At 42.2% G+C, this 14,985-nt stretch overlaps 1 protein-coding gene across 1 annotated transcript in view; it reads right to left on the bottom strand.

Annotated features, from left to right (window-relative positions):
• Positions 1 to 3,712: 3,712 nt before the first annotated feature.
• AKAP13 (A-kinase anchoring protein 13) overlaps positions 3,713 to 14,985 on the bottom strand; it is a 234,237-nt gene continuing 222,964 nt past the window's right edge. The window contains exons 35-42 of the mRNA XM_018567558.1: positions 13,997 to 14,185; positions 11,726 to 11,881; positions 11,193 to 11,263; positions 8,906 to 8,944; positions 8,742 to 8,792; positions 8,253 to 8,660; positions 6,545 to 6,851; positions 3,713 to 3,854 (exon numbers count right to left, since the gene is read on the bottom strand). Coding sequence (XP_018423060.1) covers positions 3,805 to 3,854; positions 6,545 to 6,851; positions 8,253 to 8,660; positions 8,742 to 8,792; positions 8,906 to 8,944; positions 11,193 to 11,263; positions 11,726 to 11,881; positions 13,997 to 14,185 — 1,271 coding nt within the window. The 3' untranslated portion in view covers positions 3,713 to 3,804. The remainder of the gene's footprint in view (positions 3,855 to 6,544; positions 6,852 to 8,252; positions 8,661 to 8,741; positions 8,793 to 8,905; positions 8,945 to 11,192; positions 11,264 to 11,725; positions 11,882 to 13,996; positions 14,186 to 14,985) is intronic.

Below are 14,985 nucleotides of genomic sequence, written 5' to 3'. Positions count from 1 at the left end.
CGATATAATAGACAGGTATAGGAGCGCTATTTCACAATTAAACACAATCCAGTCTCTTTGATCCTAGGCATCATGTGGAAATCTATATCTACAGGGGGGTGGTCATAATTGCTGATTATATTGTTAATCTCTCTAGCTCAGTGTGAAGATATCAGTCCTCTCACACCAGATTCTCCCCTAATGGTGGTGGTGGTTTAGCATGGTTGTTGACTATACTGCCTGATATAAAGGCAGCCAATAGAGGAGAATCTAGACATCGACAATTGAAATAAAATGATTACCAGAAAGTATATACACAATACAATAAAATCACTTTCAGGTACACATTACAACAAATGAAATACAGCATAGTCTCCCTCTAAGGAAGGATAAGATGACCTCTGTTCAGTGATGTCACAGAGACAAATACAGCTACAGTATGAAGCATCTCAGTACAGTTCTGGAAGGACCTGCGATTTTTAAAATGTATCTAAGCACTGTGCTTTAAATGACAAAAGGATTGCTGATGCAGACACTGTGAAGGAGAGATCACATACATGTCCAATATAAGAAACAAAATGTTAGTGGTCTGAGATCCCTGCTGTACCAGTGCCGACAAGTCACCTCTCCTACAACCTCAGGAAATGCTTTGCTGTGCAGTCCACTAAACTCGGCCAATAAATCCCACCTTCTCCTTTCATAAAGCTGGTGCTGTATGCAGGGCCGGATTTACTCTCTCTGCTGCCCCAAGGCCATGTTGAAGGCTCCTCAATGCGCCACCCTACCCTCCAAACACCCCCCAATGGAGAATGACAGACCTGCAGGCTGCATACAAGTGATCTCGGCGACATCACTTGTATAAAACAATCAGCGGCTTCCCCGAGGTACATTTAGCCCTGCTTGCTAAAAGCAGGGCTAAATGTAGAAAACAACTACCCGCCCGTTGCCCGGAACTGCATGTCCGGGGTGTCGGGAGATAGGAATTCCACACCCCTCTACTCAAGGCCGGGCCTTGGGTGGCCTTGTGAGAAATCCAGCCCTGACTGTATGGTGTGACGATGGCAGGATGGTGCAACCTATCGTGTGGTGTGGAGGACATTGGCCACTCTACATTTTAGTCCTCCCTTCTGCTGGATGCTCACCAAACTTGCCCACTTGAAGCTGATGTTTGACGTACCAGGACCCAGCAGACTAATTCTCATCTTTCTTCACCCTTACAATGTCTTTAAGTAAATGGTTTCTCTGCTCTACCGCATGAAAACTTCTGGGGGGCTGAGGAGAACAGATCACTCCACACTAAAGCCCTAGATGATGACATCAAAGTCAGCTTCCATAGCCAAAATCTCACTGAAGCAAGAGTGACAATTTGTTTTGTGGATGACTTGCAGCTGGGATGTTAACCGGTTCCCACTTTGCATTGTCAGTAAAAGTGCTCATACTATGAGGGGACACGGCTTGATAAAAACAGTTCTATCTTCAGGCAGTTTGATACAGTACACAATGGTAGATTCGCCCACCTCGTGCTCCAGTGTCTGAAGAAGGAAAAGCACGCTAGTAGTACATTCCCCTGTCTCTATATCTAAAGCATTATAGGGAAAGCGAATCGGCGCCTGCTGGCAACAACGACTATTACTTTTTAACACGAGACCAATCGAGTGATGGTCTCTGCTTCCCCTCATTCCATCACACCGTGGTGTTGACCTGACCAGCTTTGCACACACAGATTAACAGTTTCCTAACTTGCAGTAGATTGCTAGACTAGGTGATTGTCATTGATTGGAGGACATTCATAAAGTGCATAGTGGTAACATACTGCAATGAAGTGTTGAAGGACACCTTGAAATCTACATTTCTCATGTACAAATTCTCACCACCCCCTGTTACTGCAAATGTTCTTTTATCCAGTATGAATTTGATAGAACTTTAAGAAAACGGAAACTCTATGTGCCAGACACAGGCTGCGATGCATTTTTTAAACCCCTTTAACAGGCATATTGTGAAATTTGTAATTTACTATAATATATAGTGCAGTACTAAAGAACTATGAAGCCCGGTGTCTGCAGGGGAACAAACTAATTAAACAACTATGCGCTCCCACTATATACAGCTAGGCTGGCATTCTCCATGAGAGACCAGGCTTGTGGCAGAGCCGGCAATTTAAAGACCAATGCATGGCCATGTCCTTTACTAATCTATATCTCACCACAAAGTTGCAAACTGACAACTCTCATCATCTGCCAAAAAACAACTTCTCTTTTGTCTCTAGGCCACAATGTTTGAATTTGTTTTTACAAAAATATTCATCTATTTTCACATTATCCCAAATATCCTTAAAAAGAAGCCCCCATTTTTTTTTCTTTGGCATTCTAATAGTAAAATGCTACACCTCAAAATGCCTACATACAAAAGATCTCATACAATAAAAATGTGAAAACAACCAATGTATTTAGTAAGGCAGCTGAAAACTAAAAATGATGTAGAAAGTGCCGTAACTCATGGCAACCAATCAGAAAGATCACATCTGATCAGAGTACAGAAAATTAACATTTGATTGGCTGTTCTTGGTTATTGCACTCTGTGCTGCCTTACCCCCCAAAAAACAAAAACCTCCATGAAGACTGGATCAGAAATTCCCTAGCACAAACATTATTAGACATATTTTAGCCTTTGCTTGCAGCTGACAGAGCCTATTATGTGTGTGTGTGGGGGGGGGCAGCTATTCCAGATTGAGGAAAGGGTGAGTTGGTAGCTGATTGCAGTGTTCTATAACAGAACTGCTAGACACAAAGTAAACCATGTGTAACATTTATAACTATCGTAAATAAATTGTGGACAAACTATTGATATTTTACACGGGTTGTCTAAATGTCATTAACCTTTATGTTACACTTGTGTTCGACTTTACTGGCTTCTCAAGTAAAAAGCCCCCCTCCTAATCCAGGGTGACAGATCGGATCATACTAATTCATTTGTGCACGATGCCGGAGACCTAAGCGGCTATACAAGAGGGAGTGCAGCTCCAGAAAATGACATCTGTAACAGCACAGAAAGAAAGCCGGTAAAATGTTAACACTAACCCACATTGCGAAAAAGAGAGATTTCTCTACAAGGTCTGACAGCAGACATGAAAGAGAATTCCCACATAACAGGGTCTTGTAAATGAGAAAGAATGAAATCTGAAAAGAATGTCTACAATGCCCCCTACCGGCAACCAGCGAAAGTATCACTCCGGGCTCTGCGGACGTGTAACCAAACACAAACCAGGCACAGGAAAATACAAGTAGCTGTGCATACCTAATGATCAAACTAAACCAGGAGGAGAACCAAATACATATTTCATTGGGGAGAAAATGAGATCTTGTTTAAACACAGACATCAAATTCATGAACCATTTTTCATCTAGAGATCCAGAAATCGGAAGAACACAGTAACAAGGAAAAAGACATTCCCACTTGAGTGATGATAACCACGTAGGTGATTGTGATGATGAGCAGCAATGATGATACCATCCCATGGGTGTTGATGTGGTACGATCCCAGAAGTGGATGTAGTTCCTAAAATAACGTTCCAGCAGTGATCTCACAGGCCCCAGCCACAGTGACTGTAATATAAAAGCGCTGGGGTCATGGAGCCGTCACTGTATGCAGTAAAAACTCAATGGAATATGAAACATAGATAGACCGAGGAGGACGTCTGCCTGGATGACACTGTGATAGCCAATGGTGAGCAGTACAGCAAATCGGTGTAAAGTGATCAGGGGAGGTTTTCTCATGTAACACAGATTGTCTATTGTGGCTTCCCAGTGCAGAATGAACAGTAAGTCCTCTAACAGAAGATTTCTTCCTCCTCCGTTGTTCCTTCTATAGGGTGGGGTTCTTAAAAAACAAAAGAATAAGAATAAACTTTAAAGTATTCTGGAGAGTAATATATATATACACACACACACACACACACACACACACACACACACACACACAGCAAGTATTTTGGAGACTTCACTTTCTGTCTACAGATCCTCTCTAAAACTGAGGAAATCTTCAGAAGTGTCCCCCCAGAAGATGTCCTCTCTTTTTCTGTTCTAACTTTCAGTTTTACCCTCACTGTCTGACCTAGGTGAAAATGTCACCAGGACAAATGCAGAGGGTGAATTTCCCCAACAGGTACACAGACTGCAAGAAAGAAAGAAAAAAAAAAAAAACAAGAAAAGGGAAAAACAACAATTAAAGGTCTGACTTCTTACCTATGTATTTTGTACATTGCAGCAAATAAGAATGAATATATATCAATCACTTTATTGCATAAATATATCCAAAAACAATATGCACAAGAGAAAAATAAATATTAACAAAATGAGAAAAAAAAAACAAATACAAACCTATAAACCGTAAAAGGTTTAAAATATATCCACAAGACCCAGTTAATAAAGGACATTATTGTTATAAAGTAAGAAGTATATATGTAAGAGACATATATGAGAGCTATATAGTAGTGAGATATATATGCTATATAGTATAATCAACAAATCTATGGCTTTGGAGACTTTTGTATATAATTATATATATATTTGATTATTGCATATCTGGAGGACATGGTTCCTGATATTTATATATAGCTCCCTTGAGGTGCCTGTTTGGACCAAGTTTTTATATCCAACCAAGACAACTAAAGGTGGCCATACACCATTAGTTGTTTTCCCCTATAATGAGGATCATATGTGGGCATGGTCCAGCTGTAAACTTGGGATATTTTCTGGCCCAAATGTTTTTTTTTTGTTCATAAAAAAAAACAAAAACTGCAGTCATTTGTCCTGTGATTCTCTGTGTGACTGGAGGTTATACGGATGTATGCTGTCTGGGCACTGGGATACACACACAGTAACTATAAGGAGGTGTATCAATTTAAGATCAGTGTGTAATCTTTAATTCATCAATCGGCATACAGCATATATCTGGGACAAAGATGTCTGATCATAGATGGCTCTATGATTAAGCACAAGTATGCATGAAACACGCTAGAGATTTTGTCCCAGATATATGCTGTATGCCAATGAATTAAAGATTACACACCGATCTTCAATTGATACAGGACTGCCACACTTCCTTATAGTTACTGTGTATTTCATGGCTGGTTGCAAGCTGGTGCACCATGTCAGCAGATCCAACCTGGAGCGGCACCTAATACATGTGCTTTGGGAGTCTGGGCACTGGGATGTCAGATTCTACATGCCAACAGGGATCCCCCTCACATTAAACTGTGACTGGGAAGTTAAGCCCCACACTGTGATGCTGAAGTCCATAAAACATATTTATTTGAACAGGACATCAGATAAGGACTGTAGATAAGCTGATGCATTTTGGGGCTAAACTTTGACCCCTTTATCGGGGGGCAAACATCCCCTTAGAGGAAAGGGGATACCAAGTCTCTACATACTGAACACTATCCCCTTTCCTCCAAGCCCTGATAAAGGCAAGGCTTAGCGCCTCAAAACACACTGGTTCTTATTTGATTATACACTGGAATACATTTGTATATGGACTTCAAATTTCAGTGTGGTGCTTCAATTCCATATTTACAATTATTCAGGGTGTCAGGGACAGAACTTGCAGATGAGCTACTTTCCCATAGCTAACAAAGTAAATAAAATGTCCATTGGTTGCAATTAAGTAATTTCAACAGCTCCTCATTTTTACTTAGAGAACTATAAGATGAGTGATTTCCACTCATCTTCTTAGTTAGAGCCGACCTGTGACAAAGAAGCTGTCACAGGTCAGCTCAATTGATGAAGTGAGCAGAAACGTGCACCGATCCACTCACTTTCCGATGGTCTCTCAGCAGAGAGCAGTGAGTCAGTCATCCCTCCCCACAGTGATTCCCCCCTCCCCACTCCGATCCTACAGCGCTGACTGGAGGAAAGGACGGGGAACGGGGCGGGTACAGCTGGCTCTGCCTCTACATATGCAGAGCCCGCTGTCACTCACGCAGCTGGGTGGATATCGACAGTATTGTCTGGATCTGTCCCGGCTGCGGCATTAGCCCGCGATAAACTGAGCTTTGGGTCACGGGAGGAGGATAGTATATGTCCTCCCATGACCCTAAAGAGAACTACGGGAAAAACACTTACCCCCATATTTTAAGCCTAGTTTATTAAAAGTATATTTCTAATTCCTCCTAATACCAAAAGCTAAGCCTTCAGCAAATCCCATGGTATAAAGAGATCACTGCAGGAAGTCCAGGGACAAGCTTTGTAGTATAGTGGCTCTACTCCCTTATCACCATGTCCATTATGTTCGAAAACTCAGGGAATTGAACTTGAGGCCTAAAGGAGCATCAGACAGTAACAGACACAGCTGGAGAGAGGAAGACGGATCTCACAACTGTAGACAACCATTGAAAGAATGTCCATAGTTGACCACCCATGATCAAGCACTAAATGTGAAGTGAAAGCAATAAGCGAAGTGATGTGCAGCTACAGCATTGTGTTGAAATGTACAATTACATCACATTGTGTAGCTACACTATAGCGACCCAGTGGAATCACAACAACAATCTTTTTCCTTTCAGTTACCTGAGGTTATAGGGCTGGGTCCTTTGCTCTTCTTCTTCTTGTCCTTTTTTTCCTTTGGTTTTGCCAAGTTAAAGAGGCGATTGGAGGAATGTCCCTCTGCCGATTTATTAGACTGGCTCCCAAGTAAATTGAAGTGGCCTTTTCCTTTTTGCTTACTATCAGTCCGTAGTAAACAGTCCTTTTTAGGTAACGTAGATGCCTCTGACTGCAACTGTTCCTGTTTGGTCGAGTTTGAGTCACACCACTTTGAGTCCATGCCACCAGGGAGTGAGGGCACCCTGCTCACCTTGTCATGCTGAAAAGATACCTATTGAAAAGAATCCATATCAAGAGATGGTAATCCACATACAAGTATTACTATTCTACTTACCGTTTGTCTATAAGGGTACTACGTGCGTTCCAAAATGGGTCTACAGCTTTCAACATTATAGCAAGATTCCCTGAAGGATTTATATTTCACATTGTAAAGGACAATGATTTCTTTCTAGGTGATCTTTCACAGCTTTCTGCTTTTCAGTTGTGTTCCATAAACCACAGATCACACTTTCTGTAACAAATCTGTTAAAGATCAAGTCTAATCTGCACAAATCCATATCTCCGTGTGTTTTCGGTACTGCAATATTGTGGACAATCCAACCGCAAGTACCAGCTGAGATCAGTCAGCAGGCAGTGGTATTTGGGACCTTTCAGATGCACTGAACCACAAGTCAGACGCTGGACAACAAGATGCAATCAGTGTGACATCTCGGTCAGAACCTTTTCACAATAGGGGTGTTCCAAGGCAGTCCACTGCATATTGTACCTCAAAAATCTTCCCCATCTACAGAAAATGCATGTACTATGCAATGGGCTTCTTATACATAAAAGCAGGCAACTAATGGCCGCTTTGCTTTATGCAAAGGTGGTGAAAACGTGGCTTAAAAAGTGACACTAAACTCAGAAGTTAAATCTTAAAAATGCATTCTTGTACCCTAACTATTAACAAAAATGTATCTTATTTGTGTATCACTCGGCTGTAGATCCTCAAATCATCTCTGAATTGGTGCCGACACTGTCCTTCCTTCTGGAGGGTGGCTATCTGTGTTCCCTGTGTGTGGTGTAAAGTAGCCACTGCTGCAAGCTCGCACCTGTGATGGACTACAATCTCAATACAAATTGGTAAACTAAACATGAGATTGTAGTCCATCACAGGAGTGAGCTTGGAGCGGTGGCTACTTTACAAAAATGACAGCATCAGCACCAATTCAGAGACGATTTGAGGATCTACAGCCGAGTGATACACAAATAAGATACATTTTTGTTAATAGTAATGTACTTGAATGCATTTTTAACATTTAACTGCTGCGTTTAGTGTCACTAAGTTTATTGCTTGATTAAAATGTATGACCAGCTAAACCTGCCAGGAAAACCATCATTCTCTCATGTTTATAATAAAGCACTAGCCTAGGACTTTTTAGGACTGGCAAATTATGCAGAAATTCTCAATGGTCACCTTCTAGTATATGTACTTCCTATGCAGGTCAGTGGAGAATTTTTAATCACTACTTACACCAGTGAGCAGCAACTGACAAACAAAATCTTTTTAGTTCTCCTACCATTTAAAGATAAGTCCAAAAGAACCCCCACCCCACACACACAATATTCATTACATATGAGTGGACAGATTCTTTTTCTCATGGTGGGAAACCACAGTCACCGTAAACTATACCTGTTTGGGGTCTTTGTTCCGCTGCTCTTGGGTCTTCCCTGGCTGTATCTCTTCTTCTAAGCCCTCTGCGTCACACTGACCGAGGGCTTTTATGATCTCCAGCCGATGCTTCTTCTGTTCCATTTCCTGCATACTCTTCTTTATGTCGTCATCCATGTTTGACGACCATTCTTTCCACTCTGCAAACTTTTTTTCTCGGCATTCCCACTGCCCTTCATTTCGGAGCTTCTCTTCCCTGTGCTGTGCTTGCTGCTTTTCCAAGCTGGAGATCTCTTGACGCAGTTTTTCAAGGCTGCGTTGCTTCTCCTGATAATTTAATGAGCTTGGTCTTGATTTCCAGGTGAGGGTTCCTTTGCTCAGCATCATTTTCTGATCCTCAATGTAGGTGTCTTGCTGTACGACCACACCCTATGGTATAATAAAACTTTTAGAATACAGATCACACAGCAGGCGATGCATTTAATGCAGCTATAATCTTTAACAACTGACCTGCAAAGACTTCAGGTATTTATGAAGATTGCTGACAGATAGAAGAACTTGCTGCAGTGAAAGAAAAGGGAGTTATGTATACAAATCAATTATTTATACAAATGTCTTCAAACACTCCAGCCAACAGTATTCCAGATATCTAGGAAACCATTACAAACTCTTACCATGCCATTTCTCTTCACCACAACACTGGGGTTTACTCCCTGCAGATGTAAGAAGAAACAAACTTTTATTATAAAAATTACCAGCTCATAAAATATATTAACAAGTGCATTCTCTATTTTGTCTTCTTTACATGCATTCTAAGAGCTTACAGAATACGCCAAAAGAAACGTTCTGAAAATCTCCCCACCTTTGTAGCTTCCAGGTTGTCTAACCAAGTTACAAAACTAACATCGAAGTATGAGAGGGGATCTCAATATACAACCTCTCCAGCAGCTGGAGCCCTATAATATCAGAGACCATCTGCAGGAGAAATGTGATACAGGGACATCTCTTGTAATGGAGCGCCTGCGAAAGTATCACTGTGGCGTGTATGAACATGGCCCTCTACATGAATAGCAATAGCAGGACTAGATTCTCTTACCTTTTATGCGGCTTTATGTTAAGTTGCATGATACAGAATGCTTGTTGCACTCCTTACCGGAAAGTCCCGTATCCAGGGAAGGGTGCTTGGAATAACTGCGGATGGCGCCGCAAATTGCACATAATATGAGAGAGATGTCACCAGCACACCAAGTTCCTTTAAGGATAATCAATCGTGGATTTATTGAAAACTCGTGTCAAAAAAACGCCAGTGTGAGTTTTTAATAAATCCACGATTGATTGTCCTTGAAGGAACTTGGTGTGCTGGTGACATCTCTTTTATTTTATATTAAGTTGGCCCTACACTTAGAAATCCTGCAAAATGTAAAATATTTTTTAAATTTAATTTTTTAATATTAAAAATTTCTATAAACTGGACTACGCAGGGGCGTAACTAGAAATCACAGGGCCCCATAGCAAAATTTTGTATGGGGCCCCGTGATTGCTAGTTATGCCACTTGCAGAGCCCACCATAGACTCTCTATGGTGGGCTCTGCAAGGTCTCAGTTGCGCTGTACGCCTCTTACCTGTCACCTCCGTGGTCGCTGCAGCCGGGCCCCTGCCTCCTCTTCCGTTCCCGGGCTCCGCCTCCTTCTATCGACGGGCCCCGCCTCCTCTTACATCACTGGCCCCACCTGCTCTTAGATCGCTGGCCAGTGATGTGAGTGGAGGCGGGGTTGCTGTTAGGCGGGCCCCGCCTCCTTTACTGCAAATGCCGGTGCAACCGGCCTATTCTGCTGGCTGTCACCGACACAGCTCCACAGCGGCTGTGAGGGGGAACGTTCTCCTTCACAGCAGCTGCTGAGCTATGCCAGTGACAGCCAGCACCCAAGACGCCATAGCGACCCAGTCGGCCCACACGGCATCAGAGGGATGCTGGGCCCCCCTGTGCACGGGCCCCATAGCGGCCACCTGGGTCGATATGGCGATTGTTACGCCACTGGGACTACGATTGGAACCATAAGTTCTAATTGTTTTCCAGTTTCAGCCAGCCACATTATTGAAGTTCTTTGCTATTTTTTTCAATGGAAACCTGAAGGGAAGCTTCTAAAACTTCCAAGTATATGCACAGTATAATAGTATCAGGAAAACCCATTTCATTCTAGATATCAGAAACATAACCAAATCTTCCCTGTCCATTCATATACTGCAAATGCCCAGACAAGCGCATAACAACTTTGCTCTATCGGCAATCTCTGCCGAGATTCAAGTACACAACCAGTGCAGCAATCTGTAGAAACTAATGGTCTCTCTGTCTGCCATGCCTCCCTGAGCAGTTTTATTACCAAGTCACAAGAGACAGGAGCTGGACAAGTCATTTGTCTGCACAAGCCTTCTCATTGTTTTTAGAACTACAAGACAATTGGTGGAGATACTTTCATATGCACCCCCCTGGGACGAACCCACAGGCCACCCCGCCGGAGCGGGGCCGTCGTAGCCGACCCACCGTAGCGGGTCTGCATACGCTCGCTGGTTATCCAGGGGAGACTCCAAGGATCCAAGACATCCAGCCTGTCGCCCGGACAACACTTGCAAGAAGAATCCTCTGAAAAAAATCAGGAAGAAGCAGGTAAGAATACCGAGGAAAATTCTTAGCTCCTTACTCCTGACGCTAGGCAAAAAACTGGAGACTTCTCAGTAGGTGGGGGGTTTGGCCACTGGCAGGGGCCGCCCCTAGGCTGTAATTGGTCTTTAGTTTTTTTGTGCCTAGCGTCCTTCTCCTGCAGGTGGCGATATTACCCTACAGTACATGATCTCCGATCTGTTCCCTGTGTCCTTCAATGAACGGGAGAGAAACAATTGTATGCTCTGCACAAAATTCTCCCCACCGATGCACATTATTCTGTACGCCATTGTAAACAATACCTTTTTGAGAACACTGTCAGATTCAGTTCTTCGGAGATCCTGTGCATCTTCCCCTTCATCTTTTTCTCCACCTTGAAGTGGAAATCAAGACCAGTCAAGAAAAGTATATCACAACAATGCAGTTCTTGTTCGTAAACTTGCTGTTCATTTTACTATGGCAGATCATTATTTATTTATTTTAAAACCTTTATTACAAAAAACATTTAAACAACACGCAAAAACACAAAAAGGGGTGGTACCTAAAACACAAAAAGCAGGATTGTATTTAAACCAGGGCTACACCTTCTTATCCTTTACAGCCAGGGAAAGTGCCATCTTAGCCGCTCTTTGGATTGCAGTTTTCATGGTGCTGCACATGTGATCAACTATGACACCAGCCATTTGGGGCTGAAAAGTTCGCTTGAGACCGGAAATAAGCAGACTGGCAACCTTGAAAGTTGACATGCCTTGAACGTAACTCTTTTAGGAGACAGTTAAATTGGTGGGTCTGGTTCCACTTTAAACTAAAATGGGTAACATGTTCAGGCACTTACATTTGGAAGCACTGAGTTGATGGCTGTCAAACCCTCCAAACGTTTCTGCTCTCCGGGGAAGAGAAACGGGACCAACTCCATTTTCTAGCTCACCAGACTCCTGCGCCACTAGACTGCTCCACAGATACTGGTTTACCAGAACTTCAAGTGTCTCCACTGCAAAACAGAGAACACTTAGACAATGGAGACAACCAAAACACTTTACAGGTTTAAATCCACAATAAACTATCAAATGAATCATTTATTCCCATTAAGTCTTCATGAAAAGTCAGCCATTTGAATGCACAAACAATTACTGACACTAAGAATGTGTTTTCCTATTATTTTGAAGGATATGAAATTGTTTGAATGAAGAAAGATTTGATAGGAGATTAAACGTTTCGCCAAGCTGAGATTAACAGATATTTACCCTCTCCCCTCCTATAATACAGTACTGAGATACAGATAAACTGGGTGGTGGCGGTATATCTCCTCTCTGGCTGCAGCACTGGCAACATGAATGAATAGAGAATGGCCAGCCATCATTTTCCATAAGAGCGGTGGCCAAATTAGATAACATGGTGTGGTCCAGACATAATATTCAGTGCATTTAATTCTACAGAAAAGAGCGACTGGACATAGTATAGTAGATTGTCAAAAATTGCAAGCATGCTACAGGAGATGGTCAAAGACCCCAGTCATGCTATTGGCATGGGGGAGACAGGGGACATGCTGAATGAGAATGTCAGAGACAGGGGACTGCTTGAGCTCCCTGTTATCCCTTTATAATCCAGCCCTCCTTGCAGTCCCAATAACAAATACTGACACCACATTTTATCAATTTTAAAAGGAGAAAAAATACACAAAAAGAGAAAAAAAAAAAGAATGGAGGACACAGAAAAAGTAAAGAAGTGTGAAAGAAATTATAAAAAAACAGTCGCTAAGAGAATTTAGTTTTATGAGGGTTAGATTTCACTGTCCCCAAAGGAAGCACCGAGGCAAGGGAAATAATGACTAAGGGCTTCAGGCCACAGGTCAGACACCGTGATCTATGCTAAGCTCAGGGTAAACCTATTTCACCGACAACCACAACTAGAGAGGAGATAAATATTGTCCACTCCTGTGCAGGCCGGGGCACGGGAGATGGTTTCATCTGAATCAGAGGCCTTCATTTTTAAAGGGGTTTATGTACAAGACTTTGCTAATAACTTACATTTAAAAGCCTTAGTGGTTTGAAAACAATATTGTAAAAGAAGATAGTTAAAGTGATGTGGAGAGAAGAAAGTAGACGGGATCAGCACACAACTCATTTCCTGCCTAGTACTACCACAAAATAAATTACCAAGGCGTGCATTTATATAAAAACTTGCAGAGCCAATCATCCTGGTAAACTACCACACAAACACACACACACACACTACACAATTGTGTGCAAATTGGGTAACACGAAAGTTATTAGTATATTTTCTTTCTAGGTCAAATGCAATTAAGATTGAATAATAAAGAAAATATTGCATTATGGCCACAAAATGGTGCTGATGATCACAGCAAATATTCATTCCTATGCTACTTGGCTTCATCTAGTGGCCATAATTTGTTTTTTTTATTGATTTACTCTAATTTGATGAATGGATGATGACAGAATGCAATTGCAGTTCTGCAGGACGAATGGCTCTGTGAACACACACCCTATTTTTTCCTCACATTGCACCCAACACAGAGCAACAGGATGTTTACGTAAAATGACTAATTCTACAAAAGGCTCATGTGAACAGCCTTTTAAGAGACAGCCTGGGCCGCCTACATGGGGGCTTTTTGCTTAGCAAAGTATATAAATAAGTTATCGGTTTGCACTGTGCTTGATAAACAGCCAAGCACACCACGGGGCCGTTGCTTCCATTACTCAATAAACCAGGTGTGGGGAACCACCGGCCTTGCAGCTGTGGTGAAACTACTAATCCCATGAGGCATTGCTAGATTCTCACAGCCACAGGCATGACTCCCAGAGATGGATGCATCATGGGATTTGTAGTTTTAGCACAGCTGGAGGGCCGGAGGTTCCCCACCCCTGCAATAAACCCTGTAGGCAGCAGATGTGAAGAGGTAGTTAGTGTTACTACACCAAGTACTAGGAGATGTGAAGAGTTTGGGTGCCTCATAACACATATCCCAGTTCTTTGCATGCAGGGGGTTATTACATACATAGGTGTGAGCTTCGTCAGTAGCTGTTTCACCAAAAGCTTGTAAACTTTATATATATATATTTTTTTTTAAAAAAAAGGAAATTCCTACCTTCTTTGATGGCACTTTTTATTAGTGGTTCTCCTCTGGGAGCCTCTTCTGTGTTTGCTCTGAACAGAGTTCTGCCCAGTGCTGATGGGGAATTCTCTTCTTGACCACTGCAAAGTGTCAATGCCTGAAAAAGCTTTTCTTTCTCTTCAAGTAAGGTTAATATTTGTTCATCTTTCTGATGCAGTTGCCCTGCAATAGAAGAATGCATTACAATTAGGACCTCTGTTGACGGATCTTTACTTCAAGCGGGATGTATTCTCATACAAAAAGTTTTCTTTAACGCTTGATGCTAATGGCTGCCAGCTGAATGATCCACTTGCTGTTGCATACTCAAAGTTTTCAACAGTTTATCACACAGACTTGAGGGGCTGCTCATCCAAAGCTCTGGGGCTTCCACCACGAACATAAAAAAACAAAAGGGAACAGAGCGCCACCTCCGTGTGTAAAATCTTGGCTGACTGCAGCCAGTGGATGGTGATGTGACCGGAGGCTACCGTGTTACATAGTTGGGGGGATACCATGTTGGGTTAACAGGCAGTGTGGCCTCTCGTTTGTTGTTAAAGCGTGATGAAAACGTTTGCTTGTGAGTACATTTATCCCTTGTTTTATTTATCCTAATAAATGATTCTACACACGGAGGTGGCGCTCTGTTCCCTTTCGTTTTCTTTATTCTCATACAAGTCCATGGCTATGCAAATTGTTCCGTCTTCACTACAAAAGTTGTCCACGCCCTGACGTAGCAAAACAGTCACATATGATGTTTCTTTCACTTTGCTACACGGTTGGGATTAGCTTTGGCCATGTCTTTTTTTTCTTCATTCCAAACATAGTGGTTTGTGTGTATGCCAAGGTATTCAACTTGTGCCATCCTTCCACAGAACATAATACCAGGAGCACTATGGAAACCCAAGGTGCTCTTGGCAAACTTGGGATGGCAGTAACTTTTTTTTACATAATGTTCTTTCATGAACATAAAAAAAAAAATAGGC

This window comes from Nanorana parkeri, unplaced genomic scaffold (assembly GCF_000935625.1).
Source record: "Nanorana parkeri isolate BGI_ZX_2015 unplaced genomic scaffold, ASM93562v1 scaffold1062, whole genome shotgun sequence".
Lineage (NCBI taxonomy): Eukaryota > Metazoa > Chordata > Amphibia > Anura > Dicroglossidae > Nanorana > Nanorana parkeri.
The sequence above is the reverse complement of the archived record's forward strand: the minus strand, read 5'-3'. Positions and strand labels throughout refer to the sequence as shown.